Raw genomic sequence first — 22,759 nt, forward strand, 5'->3', positions numbered from 1 at the left:
ATCCGGCCTCCTAAGTCGGATTAGAAAAAGAGATAATTGGAGGATTGCCATTCCACTCGGAAATCGGATTCGGAATGAAACTCCCATGTATCAAACACCTACAAACGAATTTGTCCATTCCGATTCTGATTTTAGGATGAAAAAGAAGCGAACCAAATACGCACGAAAATAAAGAGCTAACGTCTTAACAGCTGCCATCTCACATAATTATCAGACTTCGACGTCTTTTTCATTCATGTAATCATGTTTAACTCTGCCCGCCAAAACTAAAACAAGCCAACGGAAGCCAGACAGCCATGAAATCTGGAGGGCCATTCATGCCAGCCTTCGCACGCAACAAAATATAACACCCCCCTTCCCTCTCCCCCCAACTTTTCTTGAGGAGTCTGCTACGTTATACCTCGGCGTTCACCATGACCCTCCCCCTCCTCCTCCTCCTCCTCCTCCTCTCCTCTTTCGCCATCTCCGCCGACTCCTCCGCCGCAAGCCGTCGGCTCCTGCACTTTTTTTCTTTCGATTTCCCCTTCCACGCTTTCCACTTCGGTTTCGAGCCCGATTACGAACCGGTCGAATCTCACGAGGCGGTCGTGGCGGCTCCTCCTCCTCACCCTCGCCTGCAGCGCGCCCACTCCGCCCTTCAGGCGTGGAAGCGCGCCATCGTCTCTGACCCTACCAACTTTACTAGCAATTGGGTCGGCGACGACGTCTGCTCCTACAACGGCGTCTTCTGCGCCCCCGCCCTCGACGACCCCTCCCTCCACGTCGTCGCCGGCGTCGACCTCAACGGCGCCGGCCTCGCGGGCCGCCTCCCCGACGAGATCGGCCGCCTCGCGGATGCGGCCATCCTCCACCTCAACTCCAACCGCTTCGCCGGCCCCCTCCCCGACACCCTCTCCGACCTCGCCCTCCTCCACGAGCTCGACCTGAGCAACAACAACTTCTCGGGCCCGTTCCCTCAATCCGTGCTCCGCCTCGCCGGCCTCAAATACCTCGACCTTCGGTTCAATGACTTCCACGGCCCGCTGCCGCCGGAGCTCTTCGACAGGGACCTCGACGCGCTGTTCCTGAACGACAACCGGTTTGACTCCTGCATCCCGGAGAACTTCGGCAACATAAAGGCGTCTGCGGTGGTCCTCGCGAACAACAAGTTCACGGGCTGCGTTCCGAGGAGCGTCGGGAGGATGCGGTCGACGCTGAACGAGATCGTCTTGTCGAACAACGAGCTCACCGGCTGCCTGCCGCCCGAAATCGGCTCGCTGACGAGGCTCACCCTGTTGGACGTCAGCCAAAATTTTCTCTCCGGAGGATTGCCGGAGAGCTTCTCGCGATTGAAGGACGTAGAGCAGCTGAACCTGGCGCACAACACGCTCGTCGGGGCCGTGCCGGACTGGGCCTGCCGGCTGGAACGGCTCGAGAACTTGTCGGTTTCGGATAACTACTTCACGAGAGTCGCTTCGAGTTGCAGGGAGAGGTCCGGCGATGTCGTGTTCGACGACGTAAACAACTGCTTGTCGGGAGTGATAGGGCAGAAGCTGGCGGCGGAGTGCGCCGCGCCGGTGCTGAGTGGGTTTAGCGTGTGCGGTGGACTGCCGCGGAGCGTGCCGCTGCCGCCGCCGTCGTCGCTCGATGTTCGCGCATTCGTCTCGCCACCGCCGTTGCCGCCGCCACCGAGGCCGAAGTGCGTTCCCGCCCCGCGAAGCACGCCACTGCCCCCGCCGTCATCGTTTGGTGTTCTACCGCCGGTCGGTGGTATCCGGTACGCATCGCCGCCGCCGCCGCTGCCCATATTCAACGGCTACTGAATTTGAACTGTTGCTGTCTCAAAAGATTGCAACTATATATTGCCACGAGCCATGTTACACTTGAGGAATTATTGTCAAAATGGGCTATTTAAAATACAATTTAAATAAAGGCCCCTTGCTTTTGTAATTTTATTTTTCAGCAAATAATTAATAGTCCAAGGTCATTGAGATGGCATTATACATAGGCGATAACTTTTTGTACTACTCAAATTGTAAAATTAATGGTGACAAATTTAATTAATGCAATTATTATACGTTATTTTCTCCGGTTAATTTTTCTTTCTACTACTAATAACAATTCTTCTTGCTAATGATATGCCTCTATTTTCTGAAGAAAATAAAATAAAGACGCACAAAACTTATCTAATCTATAGGCCATTTTGAGTTGGCTATCTATCTAATTTAAATTTTACTATTTAATTTTTAAATTTGTTTGATTTGAATCGGTCAAAAGGACTCTTAAAGCTAATTACTTTTATAAATTTATAATTCTAAAATTTGTATGAAATATACTAATTAAATTTGAAAAAAAACAAACATAGATTCAAATTTTTAAATCAAAGTGCCATTCACTAACTAAAATCATTGAATAGTAAAAGCAAATTTTTCTAAAGATCAAAAATGATCTATAGTTTTGATATATTTTGTATATTTTTACCAAATTTTAATTAAACTTAAGAAAACCAAATTTCACTTTTTGTTAAAATTTAAATTATTTTAAAATACTGTATTTGACTTCCATCTGCCTCAGATTGAAGTCAACTATGAGTGAAAAAATAAGAAAAAAACTATTAACGACAAATAATTTCAACATTTACACTAATTATCTGCTGCTAAATAAATAGTAAAATTTTAAAAAATTTAGTTTTACAACTATTCAAAATAAATAGCAAAAAAAGTAATTTCAACAAAAAGTTCGCATACGGTGAAACTACCACGTTTGCCCACACCAACCGTTGCTGGCGCGAATGGCAAAGAACTTGATAATTGATATCCAAAATTTCGACATCTCTTCACCTGCAGAGAATTCTTGACGTGAAAAATATAGAGATAAAGGGCTGATCCTTGAATAGGAAAAAGAATGGATCCGCAGGGTCCCAAATGAATTGGCTTATTCAAAAAAAGCTTGTTCTTTGGAAGATTTATCTGGTGTCTGATACTACATGGTTTTACTCTGTAAGAACTCCGAATCATTCTCTTGAAGCTCATCCTCTTTATGATAAATTATCCGCTTGCCCTGAAATAAACCGGCCCAATAGAAAAATTTCAATTCAGTGGACCTTTCGATATATCAAATAGATTGCCATAAAATGGTCATATTCTAAGAGCCCAAACTATGTGATTCAATAAATTTTTTTTTATCTGTTGTGGGTGGACGGCTCCTTCCTCTTCTTCAAAATCCGATTCCAATGCTAGTTGATTCATATATTTAGCTAAATTTATTTTTTTTTTAAATAAATAAAATGAGTATCATATTATCTATCTCTTAAAAAAAAAAAAAAAAAAAAATTTGCCCACTACGCTCAAAAGCGTACATAAGAAGCCGCCTCCCACCGCACGTGCCGGGCACGTGCGCATCCCCTCCCAATTCCCCTTCTTTAAAAACCGACCCACTCCCGTTTCCCGCTACATCTCCACCTCCTCCGCCGCCGCTGCTTCGCCGGAGAATGGCTTCGCCGGCGCCTACCACCGCCGTGTTCAGCGTCCGCGTCGTCTCGCTCGACTACTACATGGCCCCGCCTATCCCCGACCTCGACCTCTGCTACAGCCCCTTCCATGGTGGTTTGCTCTCGCTCTCCCTCTCTCTCTCTCTCTCTCTCGCTATCGCTCTATATTTTCAAGGGTTTTTGAATCGATCGCGTCGTCTTAGAGCTTTTTCTTGATCCGTTTTGAGCGCAGGGGGGAAGGTGCAGGAGGTGCCGGTCATAAGGATCTACGGTTCGACTCCCGCCGGGCAGAAGACGTGCCTCCACGTTCACCGGGTTAGGGTTTCGATTCCTTTCTCGCCCTCTCTTGCGTTGTTTCGATGTTTGGATGTTTTGAATTGGGAAAGGAGGTTGAGTTGCTATGTCTCCTGGAGATTCGTTAGAGTAATGATAGTGTCAGAAGCATGTTATTGAGGTTATTGCTAATAACTCCTTTTGCCTCCATATAATCCAACCTTGCTTTTATAAATATCATATCAGGAACAAGTTGTTGATCAATTCAATCGTAGGTCACTAACAAATTGTATTCTCTAATTAATCCAAATGCATTGTACGTTAATGTAGATGATCTTGTATTTTGTATAGGAAGCTATTTTGTAGGTAAGGATTGCCATGTCTCTTGCATGGGGCGTGCTGGTGGGCACATTGGCATGTCATGGCATGCTGTTATACTGTGGCATGGATCCTATTTTACTTGTTGGTACGTTTGGGTTGGGCTTATCGGCAAGATCAACACAGTCGGAACGTGCTTAATCATGCCAACTGTACTGAAATCGTTGCTTTTTTAGGTATCAGACGCTATCGATAGGTTTGTATAGACTAAATGGTCAGTATGTAATCTACTCTTGTGTTGCAACAAACTTGTTATGCATAAAGTAGAGCACATTATGTGGGAATCAACTAGGCTGTAGAAGTCTAAAATGACACCAGTAAACCAAGCTTTACTTTATAATAAGATTTTATTTATTTATGTATATTTTTGAAGTAACACGAGAATGAGATTGTTCCTGTCATTTCATTAGTAAAATATAAAACAAGTGTACAAAAGACGAAAACATAAAAAAGAAGCACAGATGTATTTAAAGCGAAACAGGTATTATAACCTCAAATTGTCAATACGTTAAACCCTAACAATCCAAAAATCGAACAACATAATAAGAGATTAAGAGGTAATCAATTTATTAGGAAGTGGCAAATCATTCGCCTACATAGGCAACTAGTTTTTGCATTAAGGAAACATTAAAAGGCTCTTTATTTACCGAACCTTGTTAGATTAAGTTGTTTATTAAAATAAACCAGCAACTAAACAAATTTCCTATTTTGAAAGAAAATTCAAAGATTAGCAAATTGCTTATAGATTAATTCAATCAGTCCTGAGCGCAATCAGCAGGTTGACGCTAAAGATTTGAAAGCAATTTAGCTTTATTTGGTTTCCAGTTTTCAGATGTGAGGCTGCAATATTTGCAATAAATTTGCTGATCTAAAATTTCTTGAATCTTCCCAAGGTGCTTATGATTTCCTGATTGGCAGTTAGAATTCTATCTGTTGATTGAAAATAGAATCCTTTTAGATTGAATGGCACATGAACATGAGAAAATGGGAGAAGAGGAAAAATTATTTGGAAAAAGAGCAGAGGAAGGAGTGGAATTGGGATCGAAAAACTGAAGATAGAAATAAAAGTAGAAGAGAGAGATATGCCAATGGCAAGAAGAAAAAGAAAACTGATCAATTCTTAGGCAGGATATAAGGGGTGTTGAGGCTGGTAGTGTGAAGAGAGAAGGCGAGAGGGATTCTTTCTTCTAGATAAGGGTGTTTAGACAGTCCACTCTTTTCCAATGGTCCTTCTCTGTTTATATTTTAGTATGTAAGATTCCAGATGGAGCGTAAATTCGAATTTGGTTAAAATGCTTAACTGTGCCTTAACCTAATGCTACTGTGGACACTTGTTTGTATTGATTTTTTTTTTTAAATAACTAATCTTTATGCTCTAATTGTTTTGTCATGAACACTCATCTTGTTTCAATTGTCATTTTTTTAAAATTTATTTCGATACTGCCCCAATTTAATGATTGAATCTTGAAGCTATATAAGCAATTACTCTCACATTCCACCAAGGATTTAAGTGCCGTGGCACGGGGTCGTGCCGTAAACAAGTGCCGTGGCACAGGGTCGTGCCGGAAACTTGCCGGCATGGTACGACACTGTGCGTACGGCATGGTGCGTGCCGAGCCGTGCCGACGCGTGCCGGTCAAAAAAATTTTTGTGTGCCGACACATAATAGTATGAAATATTTATTTTCTTTAGCAACAAAATATTCTAACTATTTATTATGCATTTTTATCACATCTTTTGAACTTTATTGAGAAAATTACTTACTAATTTAAAGAATAGAGGGTTTTGAGCTGTTCTCTCGGCACGAAATCTGTATCGTGCCGGTATCTTGTTGGTACGGTACGGCACGGTGGATACGGCCCGTGCCGACGGGCACTTAAAACCTTGCATTCCACTGTGTAGATTGATTTATAATGAATTTCTTAAAACTGTGTGGGGAAAGTTATTTTAACTCTCTTTAAATGACTTTTGTAGGCCTTGCCATATCTGTACATACCATGCCCAAATGAACTGCTTCAGAATCCTGGGGAAGGTAATGCATGCTGAATGTCTTATTCCATGCAAATGTCTTAATTTTCCTTACTATATTATGATGAAAAGTGTAATTGTGCAAACAAGATATGCTAAATAACCATAGTTTGAATAGGCACGCCTGAGGCATGCGCATCAGTGCTTGGGTGCGAGACACTAAGCTTTGCGCCACAGAGGGCCAAAGTCCTCTCTTAGGCACGCGCCTCGGCTCTGAGGTGTGCATCTTAGGTAAGGCGCGAGACGCGGATAAGGTGTGCGCATCATGATGTTCTGCGCCTCGCGCCTCAGAGAGCTTGAGGCACAGTACCCTTTCTAAGGTGCATGCCTTGGCTCTAAGGCTCGTCCTTAGGCAAGGTGTAAGGCGTGGATAAGGCATGTGCATCATGATGTTTTTGTTATCTCATGGATCTTTTAATGTGCTTTGTTCAGGCAATTTAGGTATAAATGCTTTATTAATTGCTGCTGAGAAGGCTTTAAAGGTATGTTTCATAGTCTTTCACTTGAACTTAACAAATTAGTTACTATTGATTGTCTTTCTTGTTTGTTATGTATATCTTCAATCTTCTTACAGGATCGGAGTGCATCAAAAAAGCATCATGTGCATGGATGTACCCTTGTTCGAGCTAAGAAATTATATGGCTATCATTCGACGGAGGAGCTTTTTGTGAAGATATACTTGTATCCAATTTTTTCATGGTCTTTGGCTGATTATGTCATGTTTAGGAAATTATTTTTATCTGCGTCCTATAATTGTTGTTTGTTCTTCCAAGTTGATAGATGATGCAAAAGTAGCTACTCTCTTCTAATTTGGTAAAGCAGTGAATAATTGTCTTAATAATAGTTTGCATTGCTAAAACAAATAAATTGAATGCATGGTCCCTTAACATTGTGGTGAAGTCCTTGAACTTTTCATAAACATTTTAGCACCTGAACTTTCCCACATACCACAACTGCACCTGTAGGCATCCCAAATATCTTACACTCCTTAAGCCAGCTCCCTAGGCATAACAGTGTTCTATAAAATGATCTTTTGGCCCCTTCTTTCCTGAATTCCGTTACCCCCCTCACTTTATTTGAAGTTGAGCCTGATGGTTGTTTCATTGGAAAAAGAGTCATGCGCTAAATGCATGCATGACTTAAGGCATCTGTAGTTTTGGAACAGCAGAAAGGAGCTAGAGATGAGATTGCAAAATATGGTATAGTTCAGGTACTACACTGAGTGAAAATTCAAGAGACTAAGTTGCATAATTGAGAAAGTTGAGGGACTAGCTGTATATATCATCCATAAATATGATCACATTCTCTCGTAGTATATATTGCAATTTGATTGATCTGTCGTGCTTCCTGTACTTTGCCTCTATGTAGTTTCATGGTTGTCTCCCTCTTTTTGGAAACTTATCTCTTTTGGCACATCTGTTCATCTATACTCCGATCCCGGAGGGCAGTGTCTGAATTTCTTTGACGTAATCAAAGATATTATCCTCATGAAGTTGGTCGTCTTGCCACGCTTCTTTTGGTATGTTTGTTATTCTTTGGTATGTTTTTTATTCTTCATCCCCTTTTTGTCATTTAAACCATTCCTTCCTATAGTTGGCTATCATGCTACTTTTTTTTCATGAAAAATTTCAAACAAGAAGGTCAAACTTAAATTCTAAGAAGCATCACAGCACCTCACCTTTGCTGCCTAGCATCTGTAAAGGGGTTCTTTGCCTTTTTAGATGCTGTTCTTCCAATGCTGATACTTCATGCAGTTTTTTTGGTGATTTTGCTTTTATAGATGAGACAAAATAAGGCAAAAATATGAAGCAAGAATAATGGCAGCAAGTTTAGAAGTCTTTGCTTTATTGGATACGTAGAGGTTGAGATTCAATCTGTAGTTTGATGGTTTGTTAATGCTAGACGTCTTAGAATTCAGTAACGATTGAAGGCCAATTCTTGTTAGGAAGTGTTCACTTCTGCATTTTTATTCAATTATCTAAAATGATTGGAAGTTCGAGGAGGATCTATAGGACTGAGGCTAGATGGATAAAGTGGAGTCCAATGGATGAATTCCTCTGCAAATCGAGGGTAAATTTTTTCAAGACAATGATCCATGGCAAGGATTGCCTTAATGTGGCAGCTTCCTTGTACCGGTCCAACTGGCAAGGTGTGGGGCGGCAGCATGTACCATGTTGGCATTGGCACCTCGATCTCATGGGAATGCATATGCTATGCTGAGGGTAAGAATACGGTCCTCAGCAAGCCAGAAAACTTCCCCATGAGGCTCTGTGGTGGCCTACACCATGCCAGAAAACTGCCCTTGATTTTCTACATTGTACAGTATTGAATACATGCAACTAAGAAAAATATCTACTTATCCTTGGCTGTGTCTGAGTTAATAATATTGATTTTCGTAATGGTAATGTAAGATGAGATAACACTACAAATGCTTGTTATGAGTGGTCTTGATTGATAGCAAAATGTGGGAGTGACATTTCAGATTAACTAATGCTATGCAATACAGAGAAGAAATTGCACTGTTCCGAAAGAGCAACCAAACATGGTGATAAAAAAAGATATAAAGAAAGGCTAACAATGACATGATTAAGAGATAATTTGAAAATATAATCAATACATAATTATGAAAAAAACTAAAGATAGGATTGAGTGAGAAAAGAGATTTAAATAACAGTTCCCATTAGATTAATTTTGTATTGAGTAAGGTATTTGAAGGTCTAAGTTTGCTATGATATTTGTATCTTGTTGGATGTTTGCCTTTTTTTCAATCTTCCAGTTTCCAGATGGTTTGATTTATCTTGTTTTTGATATACCAGAATACACAGGTTCTTTTGAAATCAAACAACCAATTTTTTTGTTAGATATCAGATACTCTCCGTACTTGTTTCTGTCATTTCCCTTTTGTCAATCTGAGATTTCAATGCTTTAGTCATGTTCTGTTTGCAGTGCTAATCCATCTTTTTTTTCCTTTTAATATTCATTCTAGGGCGGTGCTGTTCTAAATAGAATTATCCAGCCATATGAATCCCATATTCCTTATCTTCTTCATTTTTTGGTGAGCTATTGTTCATTTGGCTATTCATCTTCTAACAATATTGTCTTTCATAAATAGCGTAATATTTATGTTTTGTCCTTGGTCCTTATTCTTTAATGGCATGAGAGTTCTACTGTGACACAGTTACTTTCTGTAGCTGGAAATAAAGGTAGGGGCAACTTGATTAGCCAAATTAGACATTGTGCGATGCCCCTGTAGTCCCATATTGGATTGGAAAAAACATTGCGTGGGGGTATATAAGAACCAAAGACCGTAGTACTAATAAATTTGGGCTTAAGCATTTTGGGGCAATGGTTTGGGCCCAATAAGTTATAAGTACTAGTGAGCTTGGTCGTTATACATTTTTAAGTAAAGATGGAAGAGGAGCAGTGAACCTGCAGAAAATCTTAATACGAATTCTGCATGACTACAATGTACCAAAACGCTTTGCTTATTCTTCAGCATCGAAATCTATCTGATCATTGAAGTCTGATCAATTATTGTTAGTCACTTTTTCTGATTTTACATTTCAAATTACACTGACAAATGTTGTTCAAGTTTAGTCCGATTTCTTTTGATTTAATTATTTTTCTTTCAAAATTATTAGTATTTTGAGGCAAGTTAGAAGAATCTTTTGTTGGACTGGTTTTGCAGGTTGACTACAACTTGTATGGAATGAGCCACATACATGTCTCAAATGTGAAGTTTCGTCCTCCCTTGCCCGATTCCTTTAAATCCCAGATATCTTGTTGCACGGCGCAATCTATTGAATTGGAAGAGAAACCGACCTCTGTTTCTTCTAGTTTACAGGTTGGTTATCTGTAATTTTTACCATCAGCTTGGTGGATATTTGTGGGTAATTACTCTGGAAAAAATACTTTTTTTTTTTTTTTAATACTAGGCAGATTCGGATAGTGATGCAGTTGGCAAGCAAGCAATATGGATATCTTCTACAATTCCAAGCGCTTTAATATGGAAAGATTTGGCTGATGGACTTGATGCCAGAGAAACTACAAAAGTCGGCTTAGTTAAACGTCAGAGTACTTCGATGCTCGAGGCAGACTCAAGTGTGGATGGTTCGTTCCGTTCAAAAATGTGGTTTTGATGGCTTTTGTAATTGAATTCTTAATTGTTGCTTTTCCCTTGTTTTACAGACATTCTCAATGAAAAATGTAAAATCTACACATCTCTTTCTCAAACTACATCAGATGTTAAAATGGTTCAATCGCTTATACCAATTTGGGAGGTCTGTTTTTTGATATGTACGAGCAATCCCTCTCGTTATGGCCTTTCCTTTTTTAACATGTTTTAAACATGTTCGAGTTTAACTTTCAGTTACCTTGTTTGCTTTTGTTTAGGAGTTTGAACGATCGGGAATGCAGGAGGCAGGGAAGCTTCCTGACCTTGGTAAACCTCAGCCACGAGATGTTTTGAGGAGTTTTCTCTGTGGTATTGGGTACGAGAGTGCACTTGCTGAGTTGTTTTCAAAAGAAGAAACATCTTTTCAAAATGTTTCTTTTGTTGAAAAGGCTGAAAAGTTAGAGAATCACATTAAAGCATTGACTAAGATTGCCGGAGCAGATAAACTTAGAGAACATGGTAGTGCAAGCAACATTCATGATGGGACGCTACAATTTACTGAAGAAAGAAAGGAAGATACATTGTCAGCTACATCTTCATCCCAAGAAACTCATCAAACTATACCTTGTAAGACGACGATTGAAATGGCCTCTACTAGCCATCAAGCATCATCATCACAAATACTTGAAGCACAAAATTTGAAGGTAGTTGTAAATTTTGAAATTGCCTGATCTCTTTGTTGCTTGCAGTCAAGCATCGTTTTTTAGTCGTTATTATTCCTTATGTGTTATTAAGCCTATTTGTGATGGATGTTAAGGGAATTATGGTTCATGCTTCGCACATTGTTGCAAAGTCATCTTGTGATTGAAATTTGATATAAATCTTTTCCTTGAAACTTGTAGACATCATCAAAATTTAGTTACCGGCACATTGTGAATTTGGGGGTCTACAAGCTTTTTCTAAGGTGCAGCCTGGGAACATAGCAAATAGGTGCATAATCAAATGCTTTATTGCTCAAATATGCTTACGAACCTCATGCTTCTTGTCCTTGCTAGTGTGATATTGGTTCATGCAATAGCATTTGACTCCAATTAATTTATATTTATTGGTGTACGTATGCAAATTCAGCCAGCCTCAATTGAACCAGCCTCAATTGAATAAACAAGGTTGTAAATTAGTTGCTCTTTTAATCTTGAGGAAACAAGCTAGCACAATTTAGTGACATAATAAATGAGTATAAAACATCTGTTTTTTGAGAATGGATGTTCAATACTTCAATTGTTACCTTTTATTCTTCAGACTAGGTGTGCTAAACTGATCTTAGTTACTAAATAATGGTGATAAATTTACTGGCAAAGCGTAGAACACATGAAAGCTGATATTGCTTGAATGGACCACCAACTACATAATTTCATCTAGAGCTTTTTACATTTTTATATTTTCAGTTCTTGAAGTTTGGTTAAGTAACAATATAGTTTTGCAACTATTGGATTTATAGTTTAATAAGAACAAAATCAAGTTCATGTGTTATTAAGTGTTTGGGAATCCAAACTTTGATGACAACTCATTTGGAATGTAATTTCTTATTCAGACGTGGTGGAATATTGGGGAAAATCTTATTACAATTGAATACCTAAAATGTGCATTTACATTATGTTACTCCTTAGTCCTTATATTTAAGTTCAATTTGCTAATCTTGCCTGAGGCTGATGTGCTTTCTTTTAGTTGAGTTGGCTTTTGCATTTGGGTTCCCAGATAGTGAGCAATGGATTGATTTCATCAGTACTCTTATTAAATTCTCTGCAGGATTCTAAACTATATTGGATGAAATTGGTGTTGCCAAATTTCAAGATGTAAAAAGATGTAATTTACTCTTGCATCTCTTTATCTATCAACATGCCAGCTTGACAATCATCAAAATTTTTGTAAAAGCAGAACTAATAATCACTGATCAACTAAAAGATTTGTACTATCCTGAATGCTTAACATGTATTGGTGCCTAGTAGCGCGAGGCCACAGGGCGCCCTGATGATTGGCTGCTTGCCTAAGCTGTATCCTAATCGAGTAGACCAGCTCTGAGAAATATTTAGGCTAGCCAGTGAACCTCGCCTTTCCAATCTACGCTACTGGGGCTTGACAAACCTTTAAACTATTCGCTACTTCAGTTCACCAAGAGAACTATATACATTTGCAATTTATGCTACTTATTTGATTCCTTTTAGAAAACAACTTCATAATTGGACTATAGTTTTTCTCTTTTCCCCCTCTTGCATTCTGTGTTAATTTTTTTTCTCATAATTTTATCCAGCCATGCATTGTTAACTAGTCTAATAATCTGGCAAACCTTTTTTATTTGTATTTAGTTTTGCAGTTGTTGACGATTTATTTTTCTAATGTGATTTACATTTTGTTGTTGAAGGGCATGGATACAGAAATGCTTGCGCTCTTAAGCTGGTTGGCATCTTCTCAGGCTGCAGAAGACTTGAATTCAGATGATGAGCTTACAAGTGAAGCAATTCTAAGTCCTTTATTTCCTATAAAATCCTATAAAGTTGCTTTAGAGACAGCTCATCTGGATTATGAGAATGCTTCCCAACAGGAATGCCAGGATATTCTTGATACCATTGAAGGTGCCATTAGGTCAGAGGTGCGGAAGGAAGATAGTGCTTCATCTGGTGATACAATACCTCAAGTAGATGGATCATCTGATGAAAACAATAGAGCTTGTCAAGGAGGTGATCGTAACAATGAGAAGTCACCTTTTTATCAGGCTGGTACGTGCAAAAGTACAAAGCAGGCCAGCAAACGAGGAAGAGACAAACTTCCATGGGGCCCTTTGCCCCTTTATTTTAGAAAAAAGCAGCATGGAGACATGAAGCCTGATGCTGTTGAATCATCTCCAAGCAAATCCAACACCTCGTCTGTGAGTGAAGGTGAAAGAAGCTGCAGTGCTTCAGTAGAGAGTGCAACTATAGAACCTTCTGGTGGAGCAATAGGAAAGGCTTTGACTGCATGCTCTGTGAGGGACTTAATGAGAAGAAAACGGTGCTTCCAACCTGATCAGTCTGAATCAGAAAGTTCTAGAGTAAATATAGTAGGTAATGTGAAAATGACTGATATGGTGGGTCTTTCCTCAATGAAAGTAGATTTTATCTCAGATGTTGATTCTAGAGTTCTACATGTTGAAGAGCGTGCCGCATCTTCTGCAGCTTGCAATGAAGAAGTTTGCTTATCCCACACTTTTTGTCCAGAAGAGACAAATTTGCATAATGTTGTTACCTGCACGAGTAATCGGACTGCAGACCTTCCTTTAGCAGGGAACTGTGGAACAAAATTTTGTAATGTTTTGGGAGCTAGTTCAGCTAATGGTGACTATATGGCATCCACCAGTTGTCCTGTAAAAAATGCTTCTGTTCCATGTATACAAATGACTTTTACCCGGAAGCCACCCACTAGAGACCAAGTAGGCACATCTTTTGATGATTCTCTAGGAACTCTTGGGTGCGGCGATGATCGTTTGGTCTTAAATTCTTCCTTTTGGTGTATGTGACTATTCTTAAGCACTTCCTTGACAATTTCTTATAGTTCTTTGATACTTTTTATGTATATGCCTATCTGTGGTTAGTTACATGTGCATAAAGCTGTGAATAAGTATTTACAACTATGTTGTAATTTAAATGTAGACTTTGCCTCTAAGATAGGTTTGAAAGGCGTATTAACAAGGTTTGAAAGGCGTATCAACCAAATTATTTCTAAGGACTAATTTGTGGATTGTAGAATCAATGGCTTATAATTTGAGTGAGATCTCTTTGTGATGATTAGATGCAATGAAAATGAGGACCATTTAGATCTGTACGTTGGATGACGAATAAGATCTTATTTACGACTTCTATATTTGAATCCCAAATTATGTGGAAATTACCAGGCCGATTGAAAGGGAATTCATTGCTTTTAAGCTTGTTGACCATGAACCCACCTAATTTTGATCTGCAAATGTAAACACATTACTTATTGAAGTGGCTTTCTTGCTGTATTATATAAAGTGTTTCTAATACTTCCCTGTCATGATGCTTTTGCAGCTGCTAGGCAGGGGTTGAGCGATCTCCTGCCCTTTCACAATAACAGTATTGAAAATAGCAAGCACTACAAATCAAAGCAAAATGAGGAAAGCTACAGTTTTCAGGAATCCGCTTTAGGTGTTCCAACTCATTTCCAGAATGATGGTTCAGCTTTATACATGCTGACACATGCATTTTTGCCACCAACTTCGGAGTCTATTGACCAATGGCTTCGTGAGGAAGCAGAGAAAGCTTGTTCAGATGATGGCTGTGGTAAAAGCAGTTTCCTGTGCAGTCATTACTTAGTTGTTGTGTCTACTTTGGTTGTCTCATGCCTGAAACTTTGTTTCATTAGGTGTGTCTGATAGCAGCATCTTGTTTTCTGATCGGGATCCTTCATCGAAGTCAAGAGATGGTTTAGGGAATTCTAGAGAAGGCTTTGATTCTCCCTTTCGTGAGAAAGTTTCGTGCTTTTCACAAGATTCACTGGGAAAAAGTAGTGGTAATGCTTCACCAAAATTTAAAACTTCGGTTCATTTGGAGCCAGATGGCCCAGATCTACCTAAATCTGGTGATGGAAACTGTATTGATCAGTTTGAAGATTGTCGTGTTGGTGTTGATGCAACTACTAGTGAATCAAAATTAGCTGGTGTGCAGATGAAGCAAAATACATTGGTTGATAGTTGGCATGACTTCTCTCAGATTTCTGGCCCAGATGAGAAATCCAAGCTCACTCCTCTAAGTCAAATTGGATTTTGTGATCCTGCAAGTGCTGGTGGCGGACAACAATTGACAATAATGAGCATCGAGGTTTTTTCCCTTGTTGCCAATCACTATGAATTTTTATTTTTTTGTTCTTCTTTTAATATTGTTTGAACTGTTGCGTGATTTATGAAGCCTCAGAACACCTTTTAAACAGTTGAGTAGGAATTTTGTAATTCTTTCACTAAATTACTTGTGCTAAACTTCTGGTTGCATGACCAGTAAACAATTTACCTCTTTGGAAACTCCTGCCTCTTGAGGATTATTAACTAATCTTTATATGTTCTAACATTCACTTATGTGCTCAAATTAAATAAGCTGAAGTCCAAGGATTGACATGCCATTGGCATGGCCTGTGCTGCTGTGCTAGCGGCATGGTGTGGCATAGCAGCATGGGGCATGTCGGCACGCTCCCTATGCTAGTGACACATGCATAAGCGCAGATTTTTGTCTCGTACAATTTAGTATAGAGTTGCAAAGGTCTTAATTTTTAATAAATGAAAAAATTTATGTATAAAATATTATGAAAAGTATATGCACGAAAACAAAACTAAAAGTCATAGTTGAGTAAAATTTATACGAAAACACTACCCTGGATAAATTAACTAGATGTAAAATGATAAAAAAAGGGGAATGGTTTCTTATTTATTTATTTATTTTTTCCACCAAAAATTGCTCTCATTTTGCAATAAAATGCACTAATTGCTCCAAATATAGTAGATTTACAGAATCTACAATTTTCAAGTATTAGAATCGCAATTGGACAGGTAGATCTTTTGAAATTAAACAGCAAATCAGGATTGCTAAACCTATATCTTTTTGAATGACTGACATCTCTAAAAGCTTAACTAATATAATGGAATTACTTTATGTCCTCGAAATAACTTATTGACAATGTTTTCTGGTTTTCTTCTGCAGGTTCTTGCAGATTGCAGAGGAGATCTACGTCCTAATCCTCAATTTGATGCCATTAATGTTATATCTCTTGCAGTTGAGGAGGACACAAGATCTGGCATTGAAGTCTATGTGCTAATGCGTGGTAATGGTGATGAATTTTGCAGGTGTTGTATTTTCCTATTTATTTCTCCTAACTTTTCTCTATATTGACAGTTGATTTGTTAATAGTTGCTGATATCTGCTGTTCTAGTAGTAAATTTGTTATTTGTTTAGTTGGAATGGCCTTGCATTGTTCTGTAATTCGCTTTTGATCGTCTAAGTGAAAAATAAACATTTTTTTTGGTGGGATAGTTGGCAAATACTTCTATGGAGCACTTTCTTTTCTAACCGAATAGGCTTTAGGTTTCTGCATCCTTAGTAGTGCAAGCTAATTTTAACTTGATATAAACTTGAATGACTCTGGGTTTTCTGCTGATATTTCATTCATCGTGTTACAACTACTAATGTGCATGTATTCTACCGTTTAGTATGACACACGGCTTAGTGTTGAGAAATTAACATTATTTTTAAGGTGATTGAGCAATAATGCATATTAAACATTGACTTTTGTCTTTGATCCGGGCAATATACCTCATGCACTTAACTAATATTGCATTTAAAACTTTGCTTAGAGGTGTACTTGATTCCATACCCACATAATTTAAGGCTGACATGCGGGGACTGCAAATGAAAAGTTCTCCAGTCTGCTTCTCTTAAGTGTGTCTATTTGGGTACCAAATATAAATGAGAAGTGTACTTCTAGTCTGCTACTGTGGGAAGCATGCTGGTACCCAAATATAAAAGAGAAGTGTACTTCTGGTCTTCTAATGTGGGAAGCATGCGAAAAACATTTGCCTTCGTAGAGTTAAGAGGGAACTCAAGCCAATCTCACTGCAATGATGATAAGTGTTACTGTGAAGACGACATATAACGAAGGGAAAATTTGCGACAATTAAATTGTGAGGGGTTATTGGCTGAATGAGAAGTTCAGGTGGTTGTTTGCAACGAAGCTGAAAGTCTAGGTGAATGATTTAGATTTTTCCCCTTGGATGATTATTAATTTCCTAGATAGAATGGCAGGAGTTAACAATCCGTAACGCGATATGATGTGCTATTGAATGATAGGATGTGCCTTTTTCGATCAGCTAAAGTACTAGATAGGGGATGGTTAAATCTTAAGAAAATGTTTGATATTCTGAATAGTTGTGTCTAACAATTAGCAGTAGGGGTGTCAACTGAACTTCCACATTATTAACCTGCTACTTTTTTGATGGTTCATGTGGGACGTCGTTGCCTGGTCTATCAGACTATTTCCGACCAACTAGTGTTCCCATCTTGTTTAGGTTATTGTTTCCTGTATTTTCTTACTGTTTATGATCTCTATGCTCTCTGCTATATTGATATGATCTTTATCTTTTGTGAAGTGCAGAAATGTCGATGGAGTTTCTGGCTGCAATGCTATTATCTTCTCTGAAGAAAAACACCTTTTGGACCATCTTGTAGACACAATATCTTCAATTGATCCCGATATTTTGATGGGATGGGAGATTCAAGGTGGCTCTCTAGGATTTCTTGCTGAAAGAGCAGCGCATCTGGGTGTAAGCTTACTGAAAAGGATTTCTAGGACGCCAACATCTGAAATTAAAGATAAGGCTAAGCATTCAGCTGATGCTGAAGTGTGTAATCACCTTCCTGAAGCTTCACTTACTGATGCTGTTCTTGAAGGTCTCTATGAGGATGACTGGGGACGTGCTCATGCCAGTGGTATACATGTCGGAGGAAGGATTGTTCTAAATCTATGGCGTCTCATGCGTGCAGAAGTTAAACTAAATATGTACAATGTTGAAACTGTGGCCGAAGAAGTTTTGAGGCGGAAGATCCCCTCAATTTCATGCAAAATATTGAATCAGTGGTTTCTAAGTGGTCCTGGAAGAGCTAGATTTCGAAGCATACAGTATGTTACAGAGAGGGCTATTCTCAATCTTCAAATAATGAATCAACTAGATATGGTATATAATGTTTCTTCTGCTTGTGGTTATGCATTTTTTGCATTTTCTTTCTTTTTCTGGTACTTCACATCTGTTGTTTAGGATGATACTTAAAGATAGTCGGTTGAAATTGAGTTATTAGTCCTTAATGTTCTAAAGGCCTTCTTATCAGTTTATGCATCTTTCTTGTCCTAATAGTCTTTTGCTGATAAGAATGATTGATATCTGGAAGGTTTGAACTTTGTTTTCCTCCCTTTTGGTACAGTTTTATGTCATAGTCTTTAGCTTGTCATACAATTTGCGAACAATTCTATCTTCTTCAATCATCTATTCTGCATAATTGTTGAACTTGTCATCGGCAAAATGTTGAGCTTCAGGTTTGGTTTGATAAGATGTTTACCTTATCAAGTACCCTAGGTCGCTCTGGAAATTTAAGCTCATAAGTTTTCCTATCATATGGAGTAAGCATATGTATGGTATGAATGCTTTAGTCTGGGATACATTTCTTTTCCTTGTTTTTCTCTTGTTTTGGTTAGTTTTTCCCCCCTCTTTTGGCCTAATACATATTTCAAAGTTACAGTGATGTATGGTGTTTGATGTCACCCTTTGTTGTAAAATGAGAAAACTAAAAAGAGAAATTACAATGTTGTGAAAGGAGAAATCAAGAAGTAATTGTTCTTCACTTTTTTGCAGATCAATCGGACATCTGAGCTAGCCCGTGTCTTTGGAATTGATTTCTTCTCTGTTCTCTCTCGAGGTTCTCAATTCCGTGTTGAATCTATGCTCCTGAGGTTAGCCCATACACAAAATTATGTGGCTATCTCTCCGGGAAGCCAACAGGTGATTGCTGCTATCTACAAGATTTTTAATGCTGATACCTTTTTGTTGTTTACAATCATCATCTCCTTTCGCCTATTCTTAGCATTGGCCAGGCTTTGGGGGGAATTTGTATTCTTTCATTTGCTAGTATGCACTCTTTCATCTGAACAGAACTCAGAAATTGGAATTTATCTCTTGCTATTAAAAGTGGAATGCCTATTTATCTTATATGATGTGTTTAACGCCCAATGGGCTTATTGGCTGTGACACTTCCCCTTTGAAAACAAGCAAACTGTAGTTCCTATTTGCTGACAACAGTCAATTTTGTAATCTATTTTGTTCCTGAGTTGAATGTACTCCATATTATTTCTTCCCTGCTACAAAGATTAGATGATTTTCTTTTGTTGTTTTAGAATTCTCACTTCATTTTTATATCCATATCTGTTCTGAAGATGAAAAATAACATGATTAACCTACCATAAATATTAAATACTATGCAGGTAGCATCACAACCTGCAATGGAGTGTCTACCACTTGTGATGGAGCCTGAGTCAGCTTTCTATACTGACCCAGTTGTTGTCCTGGATTTCCAGTCTCTTTACCCATCCATGATAATTGCGTACAACTTATGCTTTTCTACATGCTTGGGTAAAGTTGTTCCGTCGATGTCCAACGTACTTGGTGTGAGCTCATATTCACCAGATCCATGTGTTTTGCTTGATTTGAAAGACCAGCTTCTGTTAGCGCCAAATGGAGTCATTTATGTTCCGCCAAAGGTGATGTGCTTCTTGTGTATTCTTACTCACCATATAGCAACTTAACCAATCTAAGAGCAACTAGTTGGGTACTACAACATTATCAAGTATCCAGTTGTAATTGGTGGAATGAGACAATAATATGTGAGATACACCAAGATACAAAGACATTGAATATGAGAAGTGAGAGTTTCTGAAATCTGGGGTAATATGTGCATTCATTTCTTAATTGGGATTGTGCTTAGGTGCCTGTGTACTGCATCTCTTACTTTTCATTCCATGTGGCTTTGTACTCTCACATTTTGTTTTTTTTTTCCTGGTCCTACCTTATTCCCCCTGAAGTAACGCCAAAAGTATGCTCCATAACCAATTTCTTAATGTTTTCTTTTTCTCTTTGTTTTCTTTTGGGTTTTGCAGGTCCGGAAAGGTGTGCTACCTCGTCTATTGGATGAAATATTATCAACTCGGATTATGATAAAGCAAGCAATGAAAAAATTGACGCCGTCCCAACAAGTGCTGCAAAGGGTATTTATTTGTGTTTTTCTCTCCTGTCAGTGCATTATCTTTCTCAGGGATGTTGCAAAGAGTTAACTACTAGCATTCGGATCATCTCTTCGTGGTATTATGTTATCATTATTCACATTATTTCATCTGAGAAATTACACTTTTCTATTCAGATTTTCAATGCGCGACAGCTTGCTTTAAAGTTGATAGCCAATGTTACGTACGGTTATACAGCTGCCGGCTTCAGTGGTCGCATGCCCTGCGCGGAACTAGCGGACAGCATTGTACAGTGTGGTCGTCGGACGCTTGAAACAGCGATTTCATTTGTCAATGAACACCCCAAATGGAATGCTAGGGTTGTATATGGTGATACCGATAGGTAATCTCGTGCTGGAATTATTTCCTCTCTTTTACTGTCAACTAAAATCCTCTAATTATTATCTTCTTTTTATGCCTATCCCCAGTATGTTTGTTCATTTAAAGGGGCGTTCTTTGGAAGAAGCATTTAGGATAGGAAAGGAGATTGCATCTGTGGTGACTGCAATGAATCCCGACCCAGTTACACTAAAGTTGGAAAAAGTTTATCATCCATGCTTTCTTCTCACTAAGAAGAGATATGTCGGTTATAGCTATGAGACTCCTGATCAGGGACAACCAACATTTGATGCGAAAGGGATCGAGACAGTGCGTCGAGACACATGCCCAGCCGTTGCAAAGATCTTAGAGCGTTCCCTCAGATTGATTTTTGAGCATCAGGACATAAACAAAGTAAGATTTTTTGTTTCTTTCATTTGTTCAGTTGATGCGGAGATTCTTTGGGTAGAGTGTCTTTAGATTTTTAAATAGGTGGTTTGTAATTTATGCCTGGTCTCTATGTCTTACAAGGATTTTTGCATATGCATCTATCTATCTACATGCCTCTGTAAAAATCCAAGTTTTCTTATACGCCACTTGAAAGTGAAGTTTCTTACAAAATGGGTTGTAAGTTGTGAAATCGTCCATTTCGTGGGGAACACTGCCTTTGTATTAGGCGCATTTCTGAAAGTATAATGCTATTTTGTCATTTATGTAAGGGAGATTTTGTCGGGCATACATAAATATGCAGATTTTGCCTGTGCATGTAGAGAAATATCTACCATTTCGGGGGCATACATGTGAAGTCTATACCTAATAATGGTTAATGCTGCATTCTTTGTAAATGTCTCCATCTAATACTGTATTTTTAATGCAGGTTAAGTCATACTTGCAGCGCCAGTGGACTCGAATATTATCTGGGAAAGTATCTCTTCAGGATTTTATTTTTGCAAAGGAGGTCCGCTTGGGCACGTACAGTTCTCGTGCATCTTCACTGCCTCCCTCAGCAATAGTCGCCACCAAAGCAATGGCAATTGATCCGAGGGCTGAACCCCGTTACGGAGAGAGAGTACCTTACGTTGTAATCCACGGGGAACCAGGAGCGCGCCTTATTGATATGGTAGTAGATCCTTATGAACTCCTTAAAATCGATTCCCCATGTAGACTTAACGATTTGTTTTACATCAATAAACAAATCATCCCTGCGCTTCAACGCGTATTTGGGCTTGTTGGGGCCGACTTGAACCGGTGGTTCAGTGAGATGCCTCGGCCAGTCCGGCCTACTGCAGCTAAACGCTTATCCTATGCATCACATTCGGTGTCTAGCGGAGATAGTATGGTAAGGTACTCCAAGAAAGCTCAGGCAAAGAGTAGGATCGATACTTATTATGCTTCGAAGCATTGTACCCTGTGTGGCAGCTTGATTCAAAGGTTGGACCATTTATGTGATGATTGCTCGAACAAGGAAGCTCTTCTCGCCACGGTCTTAGCCGGGAAAACATCGAAACTGGAGAGAGAGATGCAACATCTAGCTGCGGTTAGTCTCGATTAGCTTTCCATGATTTTCTCTTTCTTTTTTTTTTTAAAACCTCTGGTTTAATAAATTTTTCACTCTTATAAAAAAAAAAAAAGAATTACTCTTTTCTTATCTTAATCATTGTTCTTCTGCTTGTCCATAATTTTTGTTGAAACTTTTGCACTACTAGATACTTCTTGTAGCCGTGAACTAACAGCTATGTGTCAACCCTTCCAGATATGCCGGCATTGCGGAGGGGCCGATTGGATTCTAGAGAGTGGGGTGAAGTGCACGTCCCTCGCATGTGCGGTGTTTTACGAGAGGCGAAAGGTTCAGAAAGAGTTGCGAGCCCTCTCCGTATCTGCGACAGATGCCGGATTTTACCCTCCTTGCGAGTCCGAGTTGTTTTAGTCCGTTTGTAACACAGCGAGGTTTGTAAATTAACCGTGTAAATGCTATTCTGTAGAATTATTTCTTATTCTGTTTTACCTACAGGAAAATTTCTTCTTGTATCATTATTATAGAAATTAATTTTAAACAAGGCGCAGATCCGGTTTTAGGCGAAATGTAGCCTTTATAAGAATTCTTTTGTTCGCTGTATATTGTAATACAGATGTGATTCTATGTTAAGTTTCGTGCACTCTCAAAAACAGTTGTCTTTTTACGAGCGCTGCGGGGGCTTCACATTTATGAAACTTACATGGGCCCCTAAACTTTTAATTTTATGAAATGGGAAAAATGGTGAATTCTTTTATACAAATTAGCCTTTTTAAAATTATAAAAATATAAAATTAGATGAATTTGG

General features: G+C 39.0%; 2 protein-coding genes across 9 annotated transcripts; both read left to right on the top strand.

Annotated features, from left to right (window-relative positions):
• LOC109724391 (leucine-rich repeat extensin-like protein 5) lies at positions 399 to 2,075 on the top strand. The gene has a single exon (XM_020253204.1). It carries the CDS (start codon positions 414 to 416, stop codon positions 1,800 to 1,802), a length of 1,389 nt encoding a protein of 462 aa, XP_020108793.1. The 5' UTR covers positions 399 to 413; the 3' UTR covers positions 1,803 to 2,075.
• On the top strand, positions 3,418 to 22,604 carry LOC109724036 (DNA polymerase zeta catalytic subunit). 8 transcript variants are annotated; one of them, XM_020252648.1, is made up of 23 exons: positions 3,418 to 3,584; positions 3,702 to 3,784; positions 6,095 to 6,152; positions 6,581 to 6,630; positions 6,723 to 6,829; positions 7,625 to 7,667; positions 9,135 to 9,203; positions 9,837 to 9,992; positions 10,084 to 10,258; positions 10,337 to 10,428; positions 10,541 to 10,969; positions 12,682 to 13,804; positions 14,342 to 14,593; positions 14,676 to 15,130; positions 16,001 to 16,143; positions 17,448 to 18,027; positions 18,700 to 18,846; positions 19,326 to 19,601; positions 19,998 to 20,105; positions 20,258 to 20,463; positions 20,549 to 20,852; positions 21,316 to 21,975; positions 22,192 to 22,604. In XM_020252648.1, exons 1-23 carry the CDS (start codon positions 3,470 to 3,472, stop codon positions 22,363 to 22,365), a joined length of 5,805 nt encoding a protein of 1,934 aa, XP_020108237.1. In that variant the 5' UTR covers positions 3,418 to 3,469; the 3' UTR covers positions 22,366 to 22,604. The 8 variants fall into 8 exon arrangements, with proteins under 8 accessions (XP_020108237.1, XP_020108239.1, XP_020108238.1 ...); XM_020252650.1 differs by having other exon boundaries at positions 10,541 to 10,966; XM_020252649.1 differs by having other exon boundaries at positions 3,418 to 3,581.

This window comes from Ananas comosus, linkage group 18, assembly GCF_001540865.1.
Source record: "Ananas comosus cultivar F153 linkage group 18, ASM154086v1, whole genome shotgun sequence".
Taxonomy (NCBI): domain Eukaryota; kingdom Viridiplantae; phylum Streptophyta; class Magnoliopsida; order Poales; family Bromeliaceae; genus Ananas; species Ananas comosus.